This window comes from Eptesicus fuscus, chromosome 6 (genome assembly GCF_027574615.1).
Source record: "Eptesicus fuscus isolate TK198812 chromosome 6, DD_ASM_mEF_20220401, whole genome shotgun sequence".
In the NCBI taxonomy this organism is placed as follows: Eukaryota; Metazoa; Chordata; class Mammalia; order Chiroptera; family Vespertilionidae; genus Eptesicus; species Eptesicus fuscus.
The window spans coordinates 65945646-65961290 of NC_072478.1; the positions used below are offsets into that span (position 1 = coordinate 65945646).

Genomic DNA, 15645 nt, shown 5'->3' on the forward strand with positions numbered 1-15645 from the left:
AAAAGGTGTGAGCTAAATGCTTGGATTAGTACTACTTTCAATTATCTCTAACCTTCTACTGAGGGTCAATGCTGGTGTGTGTTTGAAAGGCTTCACACATACCTTCCTTTCAATAAATACACTGATATATTCAATCTTAGATAAAGTGAGAAGGCAGGGGAGGGAGGGTAAGAGATCAACCAAAAGACTTGTTTGCATGCATATTAGCATAACCAATGGACACGGACACTGGGGTGGTGGGGGCTTGTCCTGGGGGTAGGAGTGGCGCGGGGCGCGGGGGCGGGGGGGCGGGGGGAGGGGAGGAGGGTCTATCAGGGAAAAAGAAGACATTTGTAATACTTTAAACAATAATAAAAAAAGGTGAGAGTAAAAGCACCTTCAGGAAACTTTTTTCCCCTCACTTATCTGTATTATAAAAATAGGGGGAAAAAAAAAAAAACAAAAACACCAAAAAACAAACAAACAAACAAAATAACAACCCCACTGTGCTTTCTATGAAAACAGTTTCAAAACAAATCTAGGTTACCTTTCTAGGTAAGTAGGAACTCTCTTAAATGTTTAAGTGTCTTGCCTAAGAACTCTGCACCAATAGCTAGGATTGATACTCTGCCTTTCCTGGCAAACTATTTAGACTTCATTTATAATGTGGGTGGAAGAAAAAAAAAAAAAAAAGGTTTCTGTTGAAAGTAACCTCTGGGTTATCTGACCTCATGGTGGGCAGTCAAGCCTGAGGCCTATAAAATTCTTTAGTGAAAGGTTTTATTAAGCCAGCCCGGTCCGTTGTTCTTGCGCCTGTAGGTTAACACCAGTATTACCCCTGAAAGCGGGTATTAACCCTCAGGAGAGCACATAATCTTGTTAACTGTTTTGGATTACAGAAGCCCACCACCATGAAATTTTCCTTACTGCAAATGCATAAAAGAAGCTGTGAAACTCTTATTTCAGTAGTGTATTGGTTCCCATGCATATGCTGTCTGTTTGGCTCAAACGCATAAACAGTCTCTACAGGTTTGGATGTTTCTTACATTGACAAATTCTATCCCCTATTGACAATCCCTGTTCTTTGAGAAGTGGAAGTGAAAAAATTATGCTTCTTTGAACTTAGTTTATTTGTAGGGTATTTTGAAAAAATGGTTAAATATTACTATCATTAGTATTAAGTTATTGTTGATACTATCAATGGACTGACCACACTTTGAGCAGCAAAGTGCTAGGGTACAGACACCTCTTTCTTTGTGGAATTATCCAGGTCCTGTATGTAGGAAAACTGTTTTACTTTAGGTCAGTGGTTGGCAAACTCATTAATCAACAGAGCCAAATATCAACAGTACAACGATCGAAATTTCTTTTGATAGCCGGGAAAACCAACTTCTGCGCATGGGCCATGAAGTTTCAATCGCACTGCACGTGGTATTTTGTGGAAGAGCCACACTCAAGGGGCCAACGAGCCGCATGTGGCTCGCGAGCCACGGTTTGCTGACCACTGCTTTAGGTAGTCACAGATTCGACTTTTACAGTTGTTTACTAGTACATTTTCTTTGACTAACAAAATCTGGTAAATCTGCACATTAGCTCTTTAGGTCCTGAGAAAATTATTTCGGGTTCTTTTGGTCCAACATGTTATAATTAAAACTCTCAAATTTCTTCATACAATCATTTGTTTCCTAGGATTCTGTCTATACGACTATTCCTAGAATTAGGTTATCTATTCCTGCAAAACATACTTTTCCCTATGTCTCACCTGCCATAATCTTTCCTTTTATATCCAAACCCAGCTTCTATAGCAACCTCTACCCAGGATCCCCATTCCCCATCTATAGTTTTCTAATTAGAAGTTTAGTTTTCTAATTTCTAGATTTTAATTGTTTGCAGTACATTTACTAGTATAAATGTAATCATATCCAATACTGAGCTATACAACATTCAGACAGCCATGGTTTGTCAGAATGCTGGTTTCCCTGGGATCAAATATTTAGAGGGAAATTTTGGCTCTTGTAGATAGTGAATATGATTCTGTTAGAGCTTCCTCAGCTTATTTTTATTTATTTAAATTATTTTTTAAAAATATATTTTTATTGATTTCAGAGAGGAGGAAGAGAGGCAGAAACATCAATGATGAGAAGGAACCACTGACTGGCTGACTCCTGCATGCTGGACCGAGCCCGCAACCCAGGCATGTGCCCCCAACCAGAATCGAACCAAGACCCCTCGGTCCACAGGCAGGCAGATGCTCTATCCACTAAGCCAAATGGAACAGGGCTAATTTTTTATTTTTTTAAAAAAATATTTATTTTTTTTATTTTTTACAGAGAGGAAGGGAGAGGGATAGTGAGTTAGAAACATCGATGAGAAAGAAACATCAATCAGCTGCCTCCTGCATAACCCTTACTGGGGATGTGCCCACAACCAAGGTACATGCCCTTGACCGGAATCGAACCTGGGACCCTTCAGTCCACAGGCCGACGCTCTATCCACTGAGCCAAACCAGTTAAGGCTAATTTTTTATTTTTTTATTTAAATTCTTTATTGTTGAAAGAATTTAAGGACATTTGCCTCCTTCCCCCTTCCCTCCCCACCCCCCCGCTATTTAACACTCCCCACCTGCTCCTGCCCCCAGCTGCTCTCACCCCTCTACTGTCTATGTCCATTGGTTATACTTACTAGGTGTACCGGTTAATAATGCGGGTTTTGTAATCAAAGAAAACAGGATAATTTCAAGAGAAACATCAGAAGTGCTTTATTCAAAGTAATGTCCATCACTAGCTACACATTTCCCCATTTTTCAGGTAATTTGTGGATACCATCCACATAGAACTTTTCTTGTTTTGAGGCAAACCATTCAGAGACCCAATTTTCCACTTAGTACGTTTTGAAGTGCTGCTTAGAAAGTGAGTGTGCCATAGATCAGAACAAGTGGTAATCTGAAGGAACAAGGTCTGGTGAATACAGCGGGTGGGTTAATACCTCCCAGGCAAGATCTTTTAACGCATCTTTAACTGGTTTTGAAGTGTGTGATGGTGCTTCATGAAGCAAAATTACTTTGCAAGGTCTTCTGGCACATTCTGGTCGTTTCACGATCAAAGCGTGGTTCAAACTGATTATTTGTCATCAGTAGTGATCAGTATTAACGGTTTCACCTGGTTTTAGAAGCTCATGATACACCACACCTTCCTGATCCCACCAAACGCAGAGCATTGTCTTCTTTCCGAAGAGATTTGGCCTTGCAGATGTTGATGGTTGACCTGGATCAACTCATGTTTTTGTGCATTTGGGATTCTCAAAATAAATCCACTTTTCATCGCCAGACACAATTCGATGCAAAAAATAAAAAGACTTTCTTTTGTGCCTTTGAAGCAACATTTTACTGATGACTTTTCGGTTTTCCATTTGTCTTTCTTTCAGTTGATGTGGCACCCATTTTCCTTCCTTTAAAATCTTTCCCATTGCTTGTAAATGATTGGAAATTGTTTGCTGAGCAACGTTTAATCTTTCTGCAAGTTGTTTTTGAGTTTGACACGCATCTTCATCCAATAATGCTTGTAATTGTTTGTCTTCAAACTTTTTCGGTTGACTTAGACGTTCTTTGTCTTTACATAGAAATCATCACTTTGAAAGCTTTTAAACCAGTGTTCACAGTATCTTGAGATGGAGCATGTTCACCATAAGCTTCCCAAAGTACTCAGTGGCACTTTTCTTCAAAATAATGAATTATAATTTCCCACAAATACTCTTTTTTGGGCACGAAATTCGACATTTTTAAGTGTAAAAATATCTATGATGTTAATACCTTCAGCAAATTTGACATGAAGTTTTGAAGCTTGTCAATACAACAAAATAGCATACATATCAAATCGCATATATATCAACATATGTGTAACTCTATCTATTGAAAAAAACCTGATTAACAGGTACACCTAGTATATGCATGCATACAAGTCCTTTGGTTGATCTCTTATCTCCTCATCACCCCCCACACCCCCCTCTGAGGTCTGTCCATCTGTTTGATACTTCTATGTCTCTGAATCTATTTTTGTTTATCAGTTTATGTTGTTCATTATATTCCACAAATGAGTGAGATCATGTGATACTTAGCATAATGCTCTTCAGGTCCATCCATGCTGTTTCAAATGGTAAGAGTTCTTTTTTTTTTATAGCAGTGTAGTATTCCATTGTGTAGATGTACCTATTTATTTTTTGAAAGTGTAGTTTACTTATTTATTAATATATTTTTATTGATTTCAGAGAGAGCGAGAGATAGAAACATCAACGATGAGACTCACTGATTGTCTACCTCCTGCACACCCCCTACTGGGGATTGAGCCCACAACCCGGGCATGTGCCTTTGACTGGAATTAAACCTGGGACCCTTCAGTCCGCAGGCCAACACTCTACCCACTGAGCCAAATTGGCTTGGGCCATTTATTGATTTTAAAGATTGAGAAAGTGAAAGAGACAATTTGTTGTTCCACTTATTTATGCAATGTGCCCTGATTGGGGATTGAACCTGCAACCCTGGCATAGGAGGACAATGTTCTAACCAACTGAGCTATCTGGGCAGGGCCCCTCCCTAGCTTATTTAGGCCTTACTTTATTTGGGTCATAATATAACTAAGGAATACATACTTCAAGTTTGGATACATTAAAGACATGCGACATATTTATGTTTTCTATATTTAAAATTATACTCTTGAAGATAAATCACTTTTTAAATAAGCTTTTATTGTGAAGTATAAAATATTTGGAAATAATTTTTAAAATTTGTTACAATGTTAACAATTCAATATTTTTTACAAGAGAAAGCACCACATTAAAAAATTACCTTCATAAGAAATAATTTAAAATGCATAAAATTATTTGATAGTAATTAGATCATTAGGAAATCATGAAATTCAGAACAATTTTCTAACCACACATCTAAATCAGGAGTCTCAAACTCAGATGTCTTTAGAGCTAAGTAGGAAACACAAAGTAGTGACATGGTCTAACATGAGGGAGTCCAGTAGATTGTGGCAAACTGGAATGCATGCTAATCAGAACACATTTCAAATTTTGAAATATTATGCATACTGGATAAAGCAACTTTGGGCTAAGCTGGTCGGTATTAACTACCAGTTTGCAACTCGGCCTAAATGAATTTCTAGCAGTTTATGTAGCAATGCTCAAAATGGCAGACAGCACTGCTTTGTGTGTGTGTATGTACTTATATATGCATATATATTTTTGGGGGGAGTAGATAAAAACTGTAAGAAAAAGTATTTTGACTTTGAATAATTAATCAGTTTAGGTAACTGCTAGGGTATATTCGTTTTTTTCTTCTTTTTTTGAGAATTTGTTTATTTGAGCCAATGGATGACATACTGGGAAACAAGATCTCCAGTGCTCCCCCAGAGATATATTCTTAAAACATCTGCTTAGAAGATGAAATCTTTAAAATACCTCTCTTCACATTTATTTGGGAAAAATTAGTTATGCCCAAGGGTTAATTTAAATGAAATATTAAAATTTTATTCTTTTACCAATAGAAAGTCACACAACATAGTACATTATTGCTTAGTAAGACATATTTACTATTATGCCATCAATGACTTTAGTAATTTTAAAAGTTTTTTAAAATTAAAATGATGGAGGCATTAGAGTGACAAAATCTCCTTTAAAAAGGCTTCAAAGGCACATTATAATTCAAATATTCTTACTAGACTAGGAATACATATTTAAATACAATCTATAGATAATACAAATTTCAAATAAATAAAACTCAAATACATTTATTCTAAGCCTTGACACAATACCCAAAAATATTTTCTACTTTTGAGAGTATTTTAGCTCTCAGCTTAAGAGGTTTGTAATAAAAAGAAAGCACCAAATCTAGCCATGTAATTTTTCAATTAAAAAAAGTTATTAGTTATATCTTTTCTGTGAAGTTTATTTAGGATGGGTTGATTTCATTATGGACATTAATTTTTGAAATTAAAATGTCAAAATGATTACATTCTTGGCTTAAAAAGTGAAGTTAGATATATCACGATTTGCAAACCCAGAGTAGATATACATATAAGAAAATGTTAAGACACAATGTCTCAATTAATGCAATAGTTATTTCCATTGTTCATGAATTGAAAGTTTTTAAGTAGCAGAAATACATTTGGCTTTTTTTCCCCTAACCCAATATTAGGTATTTATAAAGTTTAGCCAAGTCTTTTGCATTATGTCTGCATTCCTACATTCATTTTAATTATTAAAAGCACCTACATACAAAAGAATCAGGATTTTTTAGAATTCAAAGTTAACAGGGATTTCATACATCATAAGTATTTCCATGGCAGAAAATTAAAGAGGAAAATAAGATTATAAATGCGCTATGGATCCACAAAAGAAATAAACATGTTTCTCAAAGCAAGTCAGTAGTAGAAATATCATATAAAGGTATACAATAAAAGCTGATGTATTACAAACTTTGACTCAGCAGCTCTGTATAAACCAATACAGTTTCTGTGAATACATTTATTTTAATTATGTATTATTTTAATTAAACTATTCATAATTAAAAATGTAAAGTTTTCATAAGTAGAAATATTGAATATATGGGAGTCCCACAAACAATAACAAAATACTTCAACATCATTTCATCCAAATATTGGTTTAAAGTTATTCAAATGCATTCAAAGACTATAGTTGACTGACCTGTAACACTGAATTCCAGACTAAATAGATAGCAATGAGATATATAGTGCTGTCTTACTGATTTCATATTGTCAAAGGATGAAACTCCTTTTGTGAGAAACATGATGGCCACACTGGTTATATACAGTGATCCAATCAGTTAGCATATTTGTGCAGAAAGCGTTCAAATGCATCATAGATGGCTTGTCTAAAATAAAAAATGAAAAACTACAAGTAATTAGCAAAAAGGGGAAACATATATTGCTTTTACTTTAAGTTATTTCCAAAATCACCTTTGGCTTCCAACCTGACCTCCTCTCTAAAGAGCTGTCAAAGAGGCAAGTACCTGAAAGGTGGGTGTTAGGATCCATTAACTTCACCACTACTGGAAAACTTCAAATGTATTTCCAACTGATGATGTGTTCAGCACCATTTTTTCCTGTGAAGCAACTTTTTTTGTGCCTTAGAATTCACATAATATATATGTATACATATAACACATAAAATGATAAAAGGAAAAGGAAACTGGTTTCTTTTTGTCACTTGTTAAATATCAACTGGCTACATAACTTTCAAAATATAGTATTAAATCTATTTCATAGATTATGATATAAATACCTTTTGTTTATTAAAACATGATCCTAGCAACTGAACTTAAAATCAAAAGCCACATTAGTTTTACTAGGTACTTTAATTGGAAAGGAAGAGTCAAATTCATTGCCCATTAAAAGACACTATTTTCAACGTTATTTATTTTTTTTACATTGTGAGAGCCTATATTTTTATTTATTTTAGAATTTAAAAAATGTCTTCTTGATTTTAGAGAGAGGGTGAAGGATAGAGAGATAGAAATATCAATGAGAGATAAACATTGAAGGGCTGCCTTCTGCATGCCCTCTACTGGGGATTGAGCCCCCACTACCCAGGCATGTGTCCTGACTAGGAATTGAACCAGTACCTCTTGTTTCATGGGTTGATGCTCAACCATGAAACCACACTGGCCAACATTTTTAGAGCAGAATGTTCAGAAAATCCAAAAACAAAAACGAGAAAAATAATCCCATCACTCTAAAGTATCTACTGTAATGTTATCATATATTTCCAACGAGCCTGTGGGTTTTTTGTCAATCCTCATCCAAGGATACTTTTCCATTGATTTTTAGAGAAAGAGTAGAAGGGAAAGGGACACACAGAGAGAAACATCCATGTGAAATAGATACATTGATTGGTTGCCTCCCACATGCACCCTGACCTGGGCAGGGGAGGGAGCCTGCAACTGAGGTATGTGCCCTTGACCGAATTGAACCCCAGACTCTTCAGGCCAATGTTCTATCACTGAGCCAAATAGGTTCGGGTGAGGCTTGTTTTGTTAAAATCCATACATTTATATTTCCACCCAGTTTAAATAATAACTACGAGAATGTATTAATTCTGTAACCTACTTGGACAAAGCATTTCTCCACACCCTTAAAAAAGATAGTAAGATTATCTTTGAAATGGGGAGCCTACTAATAGATTATGACTTCCAATATGTTGGGAAGACACAGCTTTTTATCACTTGTATTTGTCTCAGATATTTGTCCTTTGTAAAATGTAACCAAGAATGATAAGGGAAACAAGCTAATGATGAACATGTGCACGTTGGTGTAAGCATATTAAGAGATTTTGTTGACTGTAGGTGAGAGAAAAGGCCCTGACATGTTTGTCCACTGGACAATTTCCTCCCAAGAGTTAGTTGTGGGTACTTGCTCCACTAGAATGAATTTCTTTTACTTCCTGATGCCTAAGGTTGCAATCTGGGCTTGGGTACATGATATGAGGAAGAAAGGTATGCATATGCCTATTTAATAATTTGAAGAGTCTCTTATTCACTTGTATTATTAATCAATTCTAAATATCAACATAAAATATAAAAGCACATAAAGGAGTGACTTGTATTATATCTGGTGACTGAAAAGAATGAATTTTTTAAGATTCTACTCCAGTGACATCCAAACTTTATTAGGTTTTGAAATGACTGGGGGTTGGAGTGGGAGGGTGAGAGTGGTTTAGGACAGTGGTCGGCAAACTCATTAGTCAACAGAGCCAAATATCAACAGTACAACGATTGAAATTTCTTTGAGAGCCAAATTTTTTAAACTTAAACTTCTTCTAACGCCACTTCTTCAAAATAGACTCGCCCAGGCCGTGGTATTTTGTGGAAGAGCCACACTCAAGGGGCCAAAGAGCCGCATGTGGCTTGGGAGCCGCAGTTTGCTGACCACGGGTTTAGAGAGAAAAAATAGCTAGTGACTCCACCTAAGCAATTTATTCACGCCCCTCCCCGCATTTCTGTGTAAAGGGGTTAATAACATGAAGCAACTGCTATAGTACTTGGCACACAGTAACAGCTAACATCTCTTCCTCAAATGAAGCTTTTAAATGAGCACTTTTGAGTTTTCACAGCTGACTATGATTCTTCTTCTTAACACCTCTCAGCCACACTCCCACTTAGATACATAAAAGACAAACATAAATTTAACACCGATTTATGAACGCAATCATGCAGGCTCTCTGATTCACAGATATAACAGAACTTTAGACTCCACTTGAGCAACCTGAGCAACCCTAGGTACTCACAATTTTTGTTTGTTTTTTGTTTTACCTTTGCTCTGCCAGAAAGTCACATTGAATAGGTAGTGTACTCACTTACCAACTAACAGGAACTCAAATGCCAAATGCTGAATATAAATATTTTTTAAGAAATCATACAATAAAAAGAAAGGCTTATTATATGCTTCAGTATATTACAGACTTAAAGAATTAGTCTGTACCTAAAAAAGGTGACATCTACAAGTTGAACTAATTAAGTAACTATACAAAGAAGTATTTCTTAGATTAAAAATAATTTAAAATATCAAAAACAGAGAAAGAAAGTACCATATGATTTCATGCATATGTAGAATTTAATGAATAAACTGAACTACCAAGCAAAATAGAGACAGACTCATAGAGAGCAGGCAGACAGCTCTGGAGGGAGGGGACATCGAGGGTGTGGATGGTGGAAGGACTGAGTAAAAAGGGGAAAAAAAAAAGACCTCATGGACACAGACAACAGTGTGGTGATTGCATGGAGGATGGATGGAGGTGTAAGAGGGCATAGAGGGGATAAATAGTGATAGAAAAAAATAAAATCAAACATATACCACTCTCAATTTTTCTATTATATAGCTATCCAGCTAGAAATTTGGAACACTTATCACCCACAGAGCACTGACCTAAGTAAGCATTTTATGTGAACTAATTTATTTAACCACTAATGATAAATTCCAATGATACTTTTTACCATCAAATTTGAATGAAAGTTGAAATAATGCAGGATACCAAAAAAAATGAGTTATAGCATACAAGTTTTTATAAGTTCTAACAAATACTGGAGTCATAAGATTATTAACATTGCCTGGCCGGTGTGGCTCAGTGGTTGAGTGTCAACTCATGAACCAAGAGGTCACTGGTTCAATTCTGGGTCAGAGCACATGCCTGGGTTGTGGGCTCAATCCCCAGTAGGGGGTGTGCATGAGGTAGCCAATTGATGGTATTTCTCATTGATGTTTCTCTCTATCCCTCTCCCTTCCTCTATCTACAAAAAAAAAAAAAAAAATCACCCTAGCTGGTTTGGCTCAGTGGATAGAGCATTGTCCGCCTGTGGACTGAAGGGTCCTGGGTCCGATTCCAGTCAAGGGCACATGCCCAGGTTACAGTAGGGGGCATGCAGGAGGCAGCCGATCAATGATTCTCTCTCATCATGGATGTTTCTATCTCTTCTCTCCCTTCCTCTCTGAAATCAACAAAAATATATTAAAAAGGAAAAAAAAATCAACAAAAGCATTTAAAAACAAAAAGGTTACTAATATTGCCCTAACCGGTTTGGCTCAGTGGATAGAGCGTCGGCCTGCGGACTGAAGCATCCCCGGTTCGATTCTGTTCAAGGGCATGTACCTTGGTTGTGGGCACATCCCCAGTGGGGGGTGTGCAGGAGGCAGCTGATCGATGTTTCTCTCTCATCGATGTTTCTAACTCTCTATCCTTCTCCCTTCCTCTCTCTAAAAATAAATAAATAAATGAATAAAATATATTAAAAAAAAACAAAAAACACGTTACTAATATTAAAACCAATACTTGTCTTCTCATTTTAAGGTTCAATTTTCACTTGCTACTAAAAACCATTGCTAGATTATTCCACAGATGCTCAGGCCATTCTTAGAGAAGGACACCAGTGTGGAGTGAAAAACCTAGACAAGATTTACAAACCCTGGTGTCTCTCCATATTCTCTAAAATACCTGGCCTTTGACATCTAAAGAGGGTAAAGTCAGATAATAAAGCATGCCTATCATATGCTACTTTCTAGTTCTCTAGAAGAAAAAGAAAGTAAGAGGACAAGAAAGGAAAGAGTACCACAGTGTGAGAATTGAGGAAGCAAGGAAGAAACAAGAGGACAGATGCAATAAAAATACCCATTATTTTATGTAAAAAAAACTACAGACTCCTGTTTACACCAACCATCTTACCTGAAGATTCCTTGTTTGAAAAGATAAGCACTAATATGACCCCCTTCTAGATATCGGATTTCACAACCAGGCCAAATTTCTTGTAAACTTCGAACTCCAGTTCGTGGAATATATGCATCTTCTTTGGCTTGAACCACTATAATGAGGCTTGGGTCTACTGGAACTAGGTACAAGATTTGAAAAAATGCAACAAAATCTCTAAGATTTTAATACATCCTATTAAATTGCATTAGAAAATAAAATGCATCATACAATGCAGTCAGTGAAACATCTGTCAAACGAACTCCCTTGAATAAGTTAAAAATCAACTATTCTATACCATAATGTAATATTCATTTCTAATACAGGGAGGTGAACATTCTAACTAAGGTACAAAAGTCAATGTTTTTAATGAACCATAAGATGGTCTTAGATTTTCATGGATAAAATATGATACATTTAAATAACCAGCTTATCTTGCTAAGCACATTCTGGGGTCAACAATAAATATACTCTTGAAAATACAAAATTAACTTATAAAGCATCCTTAAAAATATTTCACAAATTTAAGCATCAAATATTATCAATTTCATATAAAAATTAATACCTGAGAAATTTGCTACATGAGTACATTCATCCATGACTCCTTTCATAAACAGTAAAGATTCTTTCTGAAGATTCTTTCTTCTTTGTTCTTTACTGAGTAGGTGGTATGACTGAGGATTACAACTTGTATAACTACTTTTGTTGGTTGAAAGTGTTTGATTGAAGCACTCCATCTTAGATGTATCTTTCAACAAGAGTCCTTCTGATGTGGCACTAAAAGATGTTTTACTAGATTTATGGCACTCATCATGTTTCGAGGACACAACCTGGTCCGTCATATCTAAATTTAAAGTTCTAGAAACCAGATTAAGGTTAGTGATCTTGTCTGCACTGCTAGGGAAGCATTTCACAAACTCTTGTCCCATTTTGAAAGAATCTGTCTGAATATATAAAAGAAAAGAAAACATCGTTTAATAAAAAATAGGATTTTATTTAACAACTTTGTTCAAACCAAACACAAATGCCCATCAACAAATAAAGGGAAAAACAAAATGCTGTACACATACAATGGATCATTAATGAACTTGTGATAAATGCTAAAACATGAGTGAACTTTGCTTAAATGAATAAAACAGGCACAAAAGGACAAATATTGTATGATTACATTTTTATGAGGAATCTAAAGTAATGTTTCCTACTGAATAGTAATTAAAAAGTATAATTTAGTCTGTCTCATTCTTTTATTGCCAAAGAATGGAAATCCAGATCTACTAAACTTCCAAAAGTCTAATGAGTGTATCCTGGCAGTAATACAATAGCCACTCCAAATCTCTTTCTCCGGATGAACTAATAAGAATTAAAAATGATCAAGGAATAAATATTGCCTATGAAAAATTTTAAAGTATGAACTCAGCTTAATTAAAGAGCTGTAAATAGCCCTAACCGGTTTGGCTCAGTGGATAGAGCACCTGCCTGCGGATTGAAGGGTCCCAGGTTCGATTCTGGTCAAGGGTATGTACCTTGTTGGCGGGCACATCCCCAGTAGGAGGAGTGCAGGAGGCAGCTGATCGATGTTTCTCTCTCATCAATGTTTCTATCTCTCTCCCTTCCTCTCTGTAAAAAAATCAATAAAATATATTTTTTTAAAAAAGAGCTGTAAATACAACATCATTTAAATAAAAATAAACTTAGTCAAATACTAAAAGCAAAGTCAAAAGATAAAAATAACAGCCTGAGAAAATATATTTGTAACCTATATAACAAAGAGCGTATTGCTTTAATAAGAGCTAGAGTGAAGAGACAGCCCCAAATCACAATAAAATAAAAAAAATGAGCAAAGGGTATGCATATATGGTCATAGAAAATACAATAGAAATTGCTCTTAAACTTACCCTTAACTATTTTCATTCAGAAACTATCTAGTCTGAACACTTAGTTTTTTTATTTTATTTTTAAAAGTCTATTTTTATTGATTTCAGAGAGGAAGGGAAAGGGAAAGAGATAGAAACATCTATGATGAGAGAGAATTATTGATTGGCTGCCTCCTGCATGCCCCACACTGGGGATCGAGCCTGCAACCTAGGCATGTGCCTTGACCAGGAATCAAACCCGTGACCTCTTAGTCCGTAGGTAGACCCTCAACCACTGAGCCACACTGAATAGGCAAGAAAATTTTTAAGGGAAAAGAAAGGGATGGAAGGGAACATATAGATTAAGATACTTATAAGAAATATAAAATAAAAAACTGTAGTATCTATCCCTTTCCCCCTTGTCTCTCTTCATCTAGCTCTCCATCACTCACTCTTTATCACCAAAAAAATAAATTAAAATAAATTTAAAAATAAAAAACAAAAGAGCTATAGTATCTAGAGATGTACACTTGGATAATAAAATTATTTTAAAGAAAGGAGCCGAAACCGGTTTGGCTCAGTGGATAGAGCGTCGGCCTGCGGACTGAAAGGTCCCAGGTTCGATTCCGGTCAAGGGCATGTACCTTGGTTGCGGGCACATCCCCAGTAGGGGTTGTGCAAGAGGCAGCTGATCGATGTTTCTCTATCATCGATGTTTCTAACTCTCTATCCCTCTCTCTTACTCTCTGTAAAAAATCAATAAAATATATTTTAAAAAAAAAAAGAAAGAAGGAAATAGTTACTATAAAAATCAGGATGATAATAGTAGGGGAGAAGGGCCTTTGATTAGGATACACGGAGGTGGTTCCAGGGTTGGGTGATCAAATTCTGAGCTGGGTGGTCAAGCTCTATTCTTGACCTATTACAAATGTGTTCCTATTTAATAAATGTATTAAACCATATTTTCTTTGAATGATTTTCTGTATCTGTTATTTTACTTATCTGTATTCTTTTAAAGAATTTTAAAAAATATAGTATTGCTTTAAAAATTTTGCAATTCTTTTAAAAAATTGACTTTAAAAAATAAAAATTGACTTTAGAGAGAGGAAGGGAGAGAGAGACAGAGAGATAGATAGAGAGATAGAGAGATAGAGAGAGAGAGAGTAACATGGATTTGTTGTTCCGCTTATTCATGCATTTCATTAGTTGATTCTTTTTTTTCCCCCCATTGGTTGATTCTGACTGGTGATCAAACCTGAAACCATGGCATATGAGGAGATGCTCTAACCAACTAAGCTATCTGACCAGGGCCCAAATTTGCAATTCTTTTAAAAATTTTGAGTCATTAAACACAATCAACCCTCCCCCTAACATAATACAGAAATTACAAATACTTACTCCACAATATTCAAGCATGTGAATAATTTCTTCCTCATAAACTGTCTGTGCATAATACTGCTTTTCCAACTCCCTCCAATTAATTGATTTACTCAGCACACCCTGAAATAACAAACTAAAGATCAAGTCACACCATAAATTATTTTGTCCAAAAATTGTATTACTGTGCAGAAGAGTTAACATAGCAGGTTTGAGATTTCCTGTCTTTAGAAAGACCTGCTTATAAGGTTGGCCCTCGACTAGAGTTTGAGAACTTGACTAATAAACAGTTCTTTACCCTGATGTAAAACTTCCTAATAATAAAGTGGGTCTCTGTGCCTAAACTGCTTGTACAAACAATGCAGTTCCTGCTGAACACCTGCTTTCCTTCTGGAATTTTGGTACATGCCAGGCAGAGGGCACCTAAATGACTGAGCCCTGAGAAAAACCCTGGACTTCTGTGCTCAAGTGAATTGCACTAATGGACACAACTTTGCAAATTTGTCATACTACTGGAGGAATCCAACACAGAATGTGTCTCTCCACTGAAAGCTTGTGCCTGGTGTCCTTTGGACTTTGTCCCCTGTATCTTTTCCCTTTGCTGATTCTGTATTGTACCCTTTTGCTCTAATGAGTCTTAGTCATGAGTACATGCTGAGTCCTGTGATTTCTTCTAGTGAATCACCAAACCTGGGGGTGGTTTGGGGAGCCCCCAAAACAATTACCTAAAAGCATATATAACTATCTAAATACTAGAGGCCCAGTGCATGATTGAATCATGCACGTGTAGGGTCCCCTACATGCTTTCGCTTTCGATCGTGGGGGAGCTGGGTGCCTGTCCGCTGGTGCACCAGACCTTTCAGAAGCCTCCGGCTCAGCAGAGGTTTCTGAAAGGCCTGGTGCCAGAGCAGACAGGCACCCAGCTCTCCCGCTTTTAATGGTCCGAGGCAGGACGTGAGCTCGCTGCCCCAGAGGCCCCTTCTGTGCCGCAGCACAGCCATGGCGCAGACGCTGAGCTCGCGCCGCCACTGGCGACATGAGCTCAGCGTCCTGCCAGCCCAATCGGCTACCCCGGCCACCCCGAGTCCCGCCGCCTGCACCTCCCTTTGGCCCAATCGTGGGCGTAGCGGAGTGATGGTAATTTACATATTACCATTTTATTAGGTAGGATTAATTGCAATTAAAT

General features: G+C 36.6%; 1 protein-coding gene across 1 annotated transcript in view; it reads right to left on the reverse strand.

The window, feature by feature from the left end:
• Positions 1-6597: 6597 nt before the first annotated feature.
• ABHD18 (abhydrolase domain containing 18) overlaps positions 6598-15645 on the reverse strand; it is a 42513-nt gene continuing 33465 nt past the window's right edge. Inside the window, exons 11-14 of the mRNA XM_054717752.1 lie at positions 14481-14582; positions 11795-12173; positions 11209-11371; positions 6598-6868 (exon numbers count right to left, since the gene is read on the reverse strand). Coding sequence (XP_054573727.1) covers positions 6817-6868; positions 11209-11371; positions 11795-12173; positions 14481-14582 — 696 coding nt within the window. The 3' untranslated portion in view covers positions 6598-6816. The remainder of the gene's footprint in view (positions 6869-11208; positions 11372-11794; positions 12174-14480; positions 14583-15645) is intronic.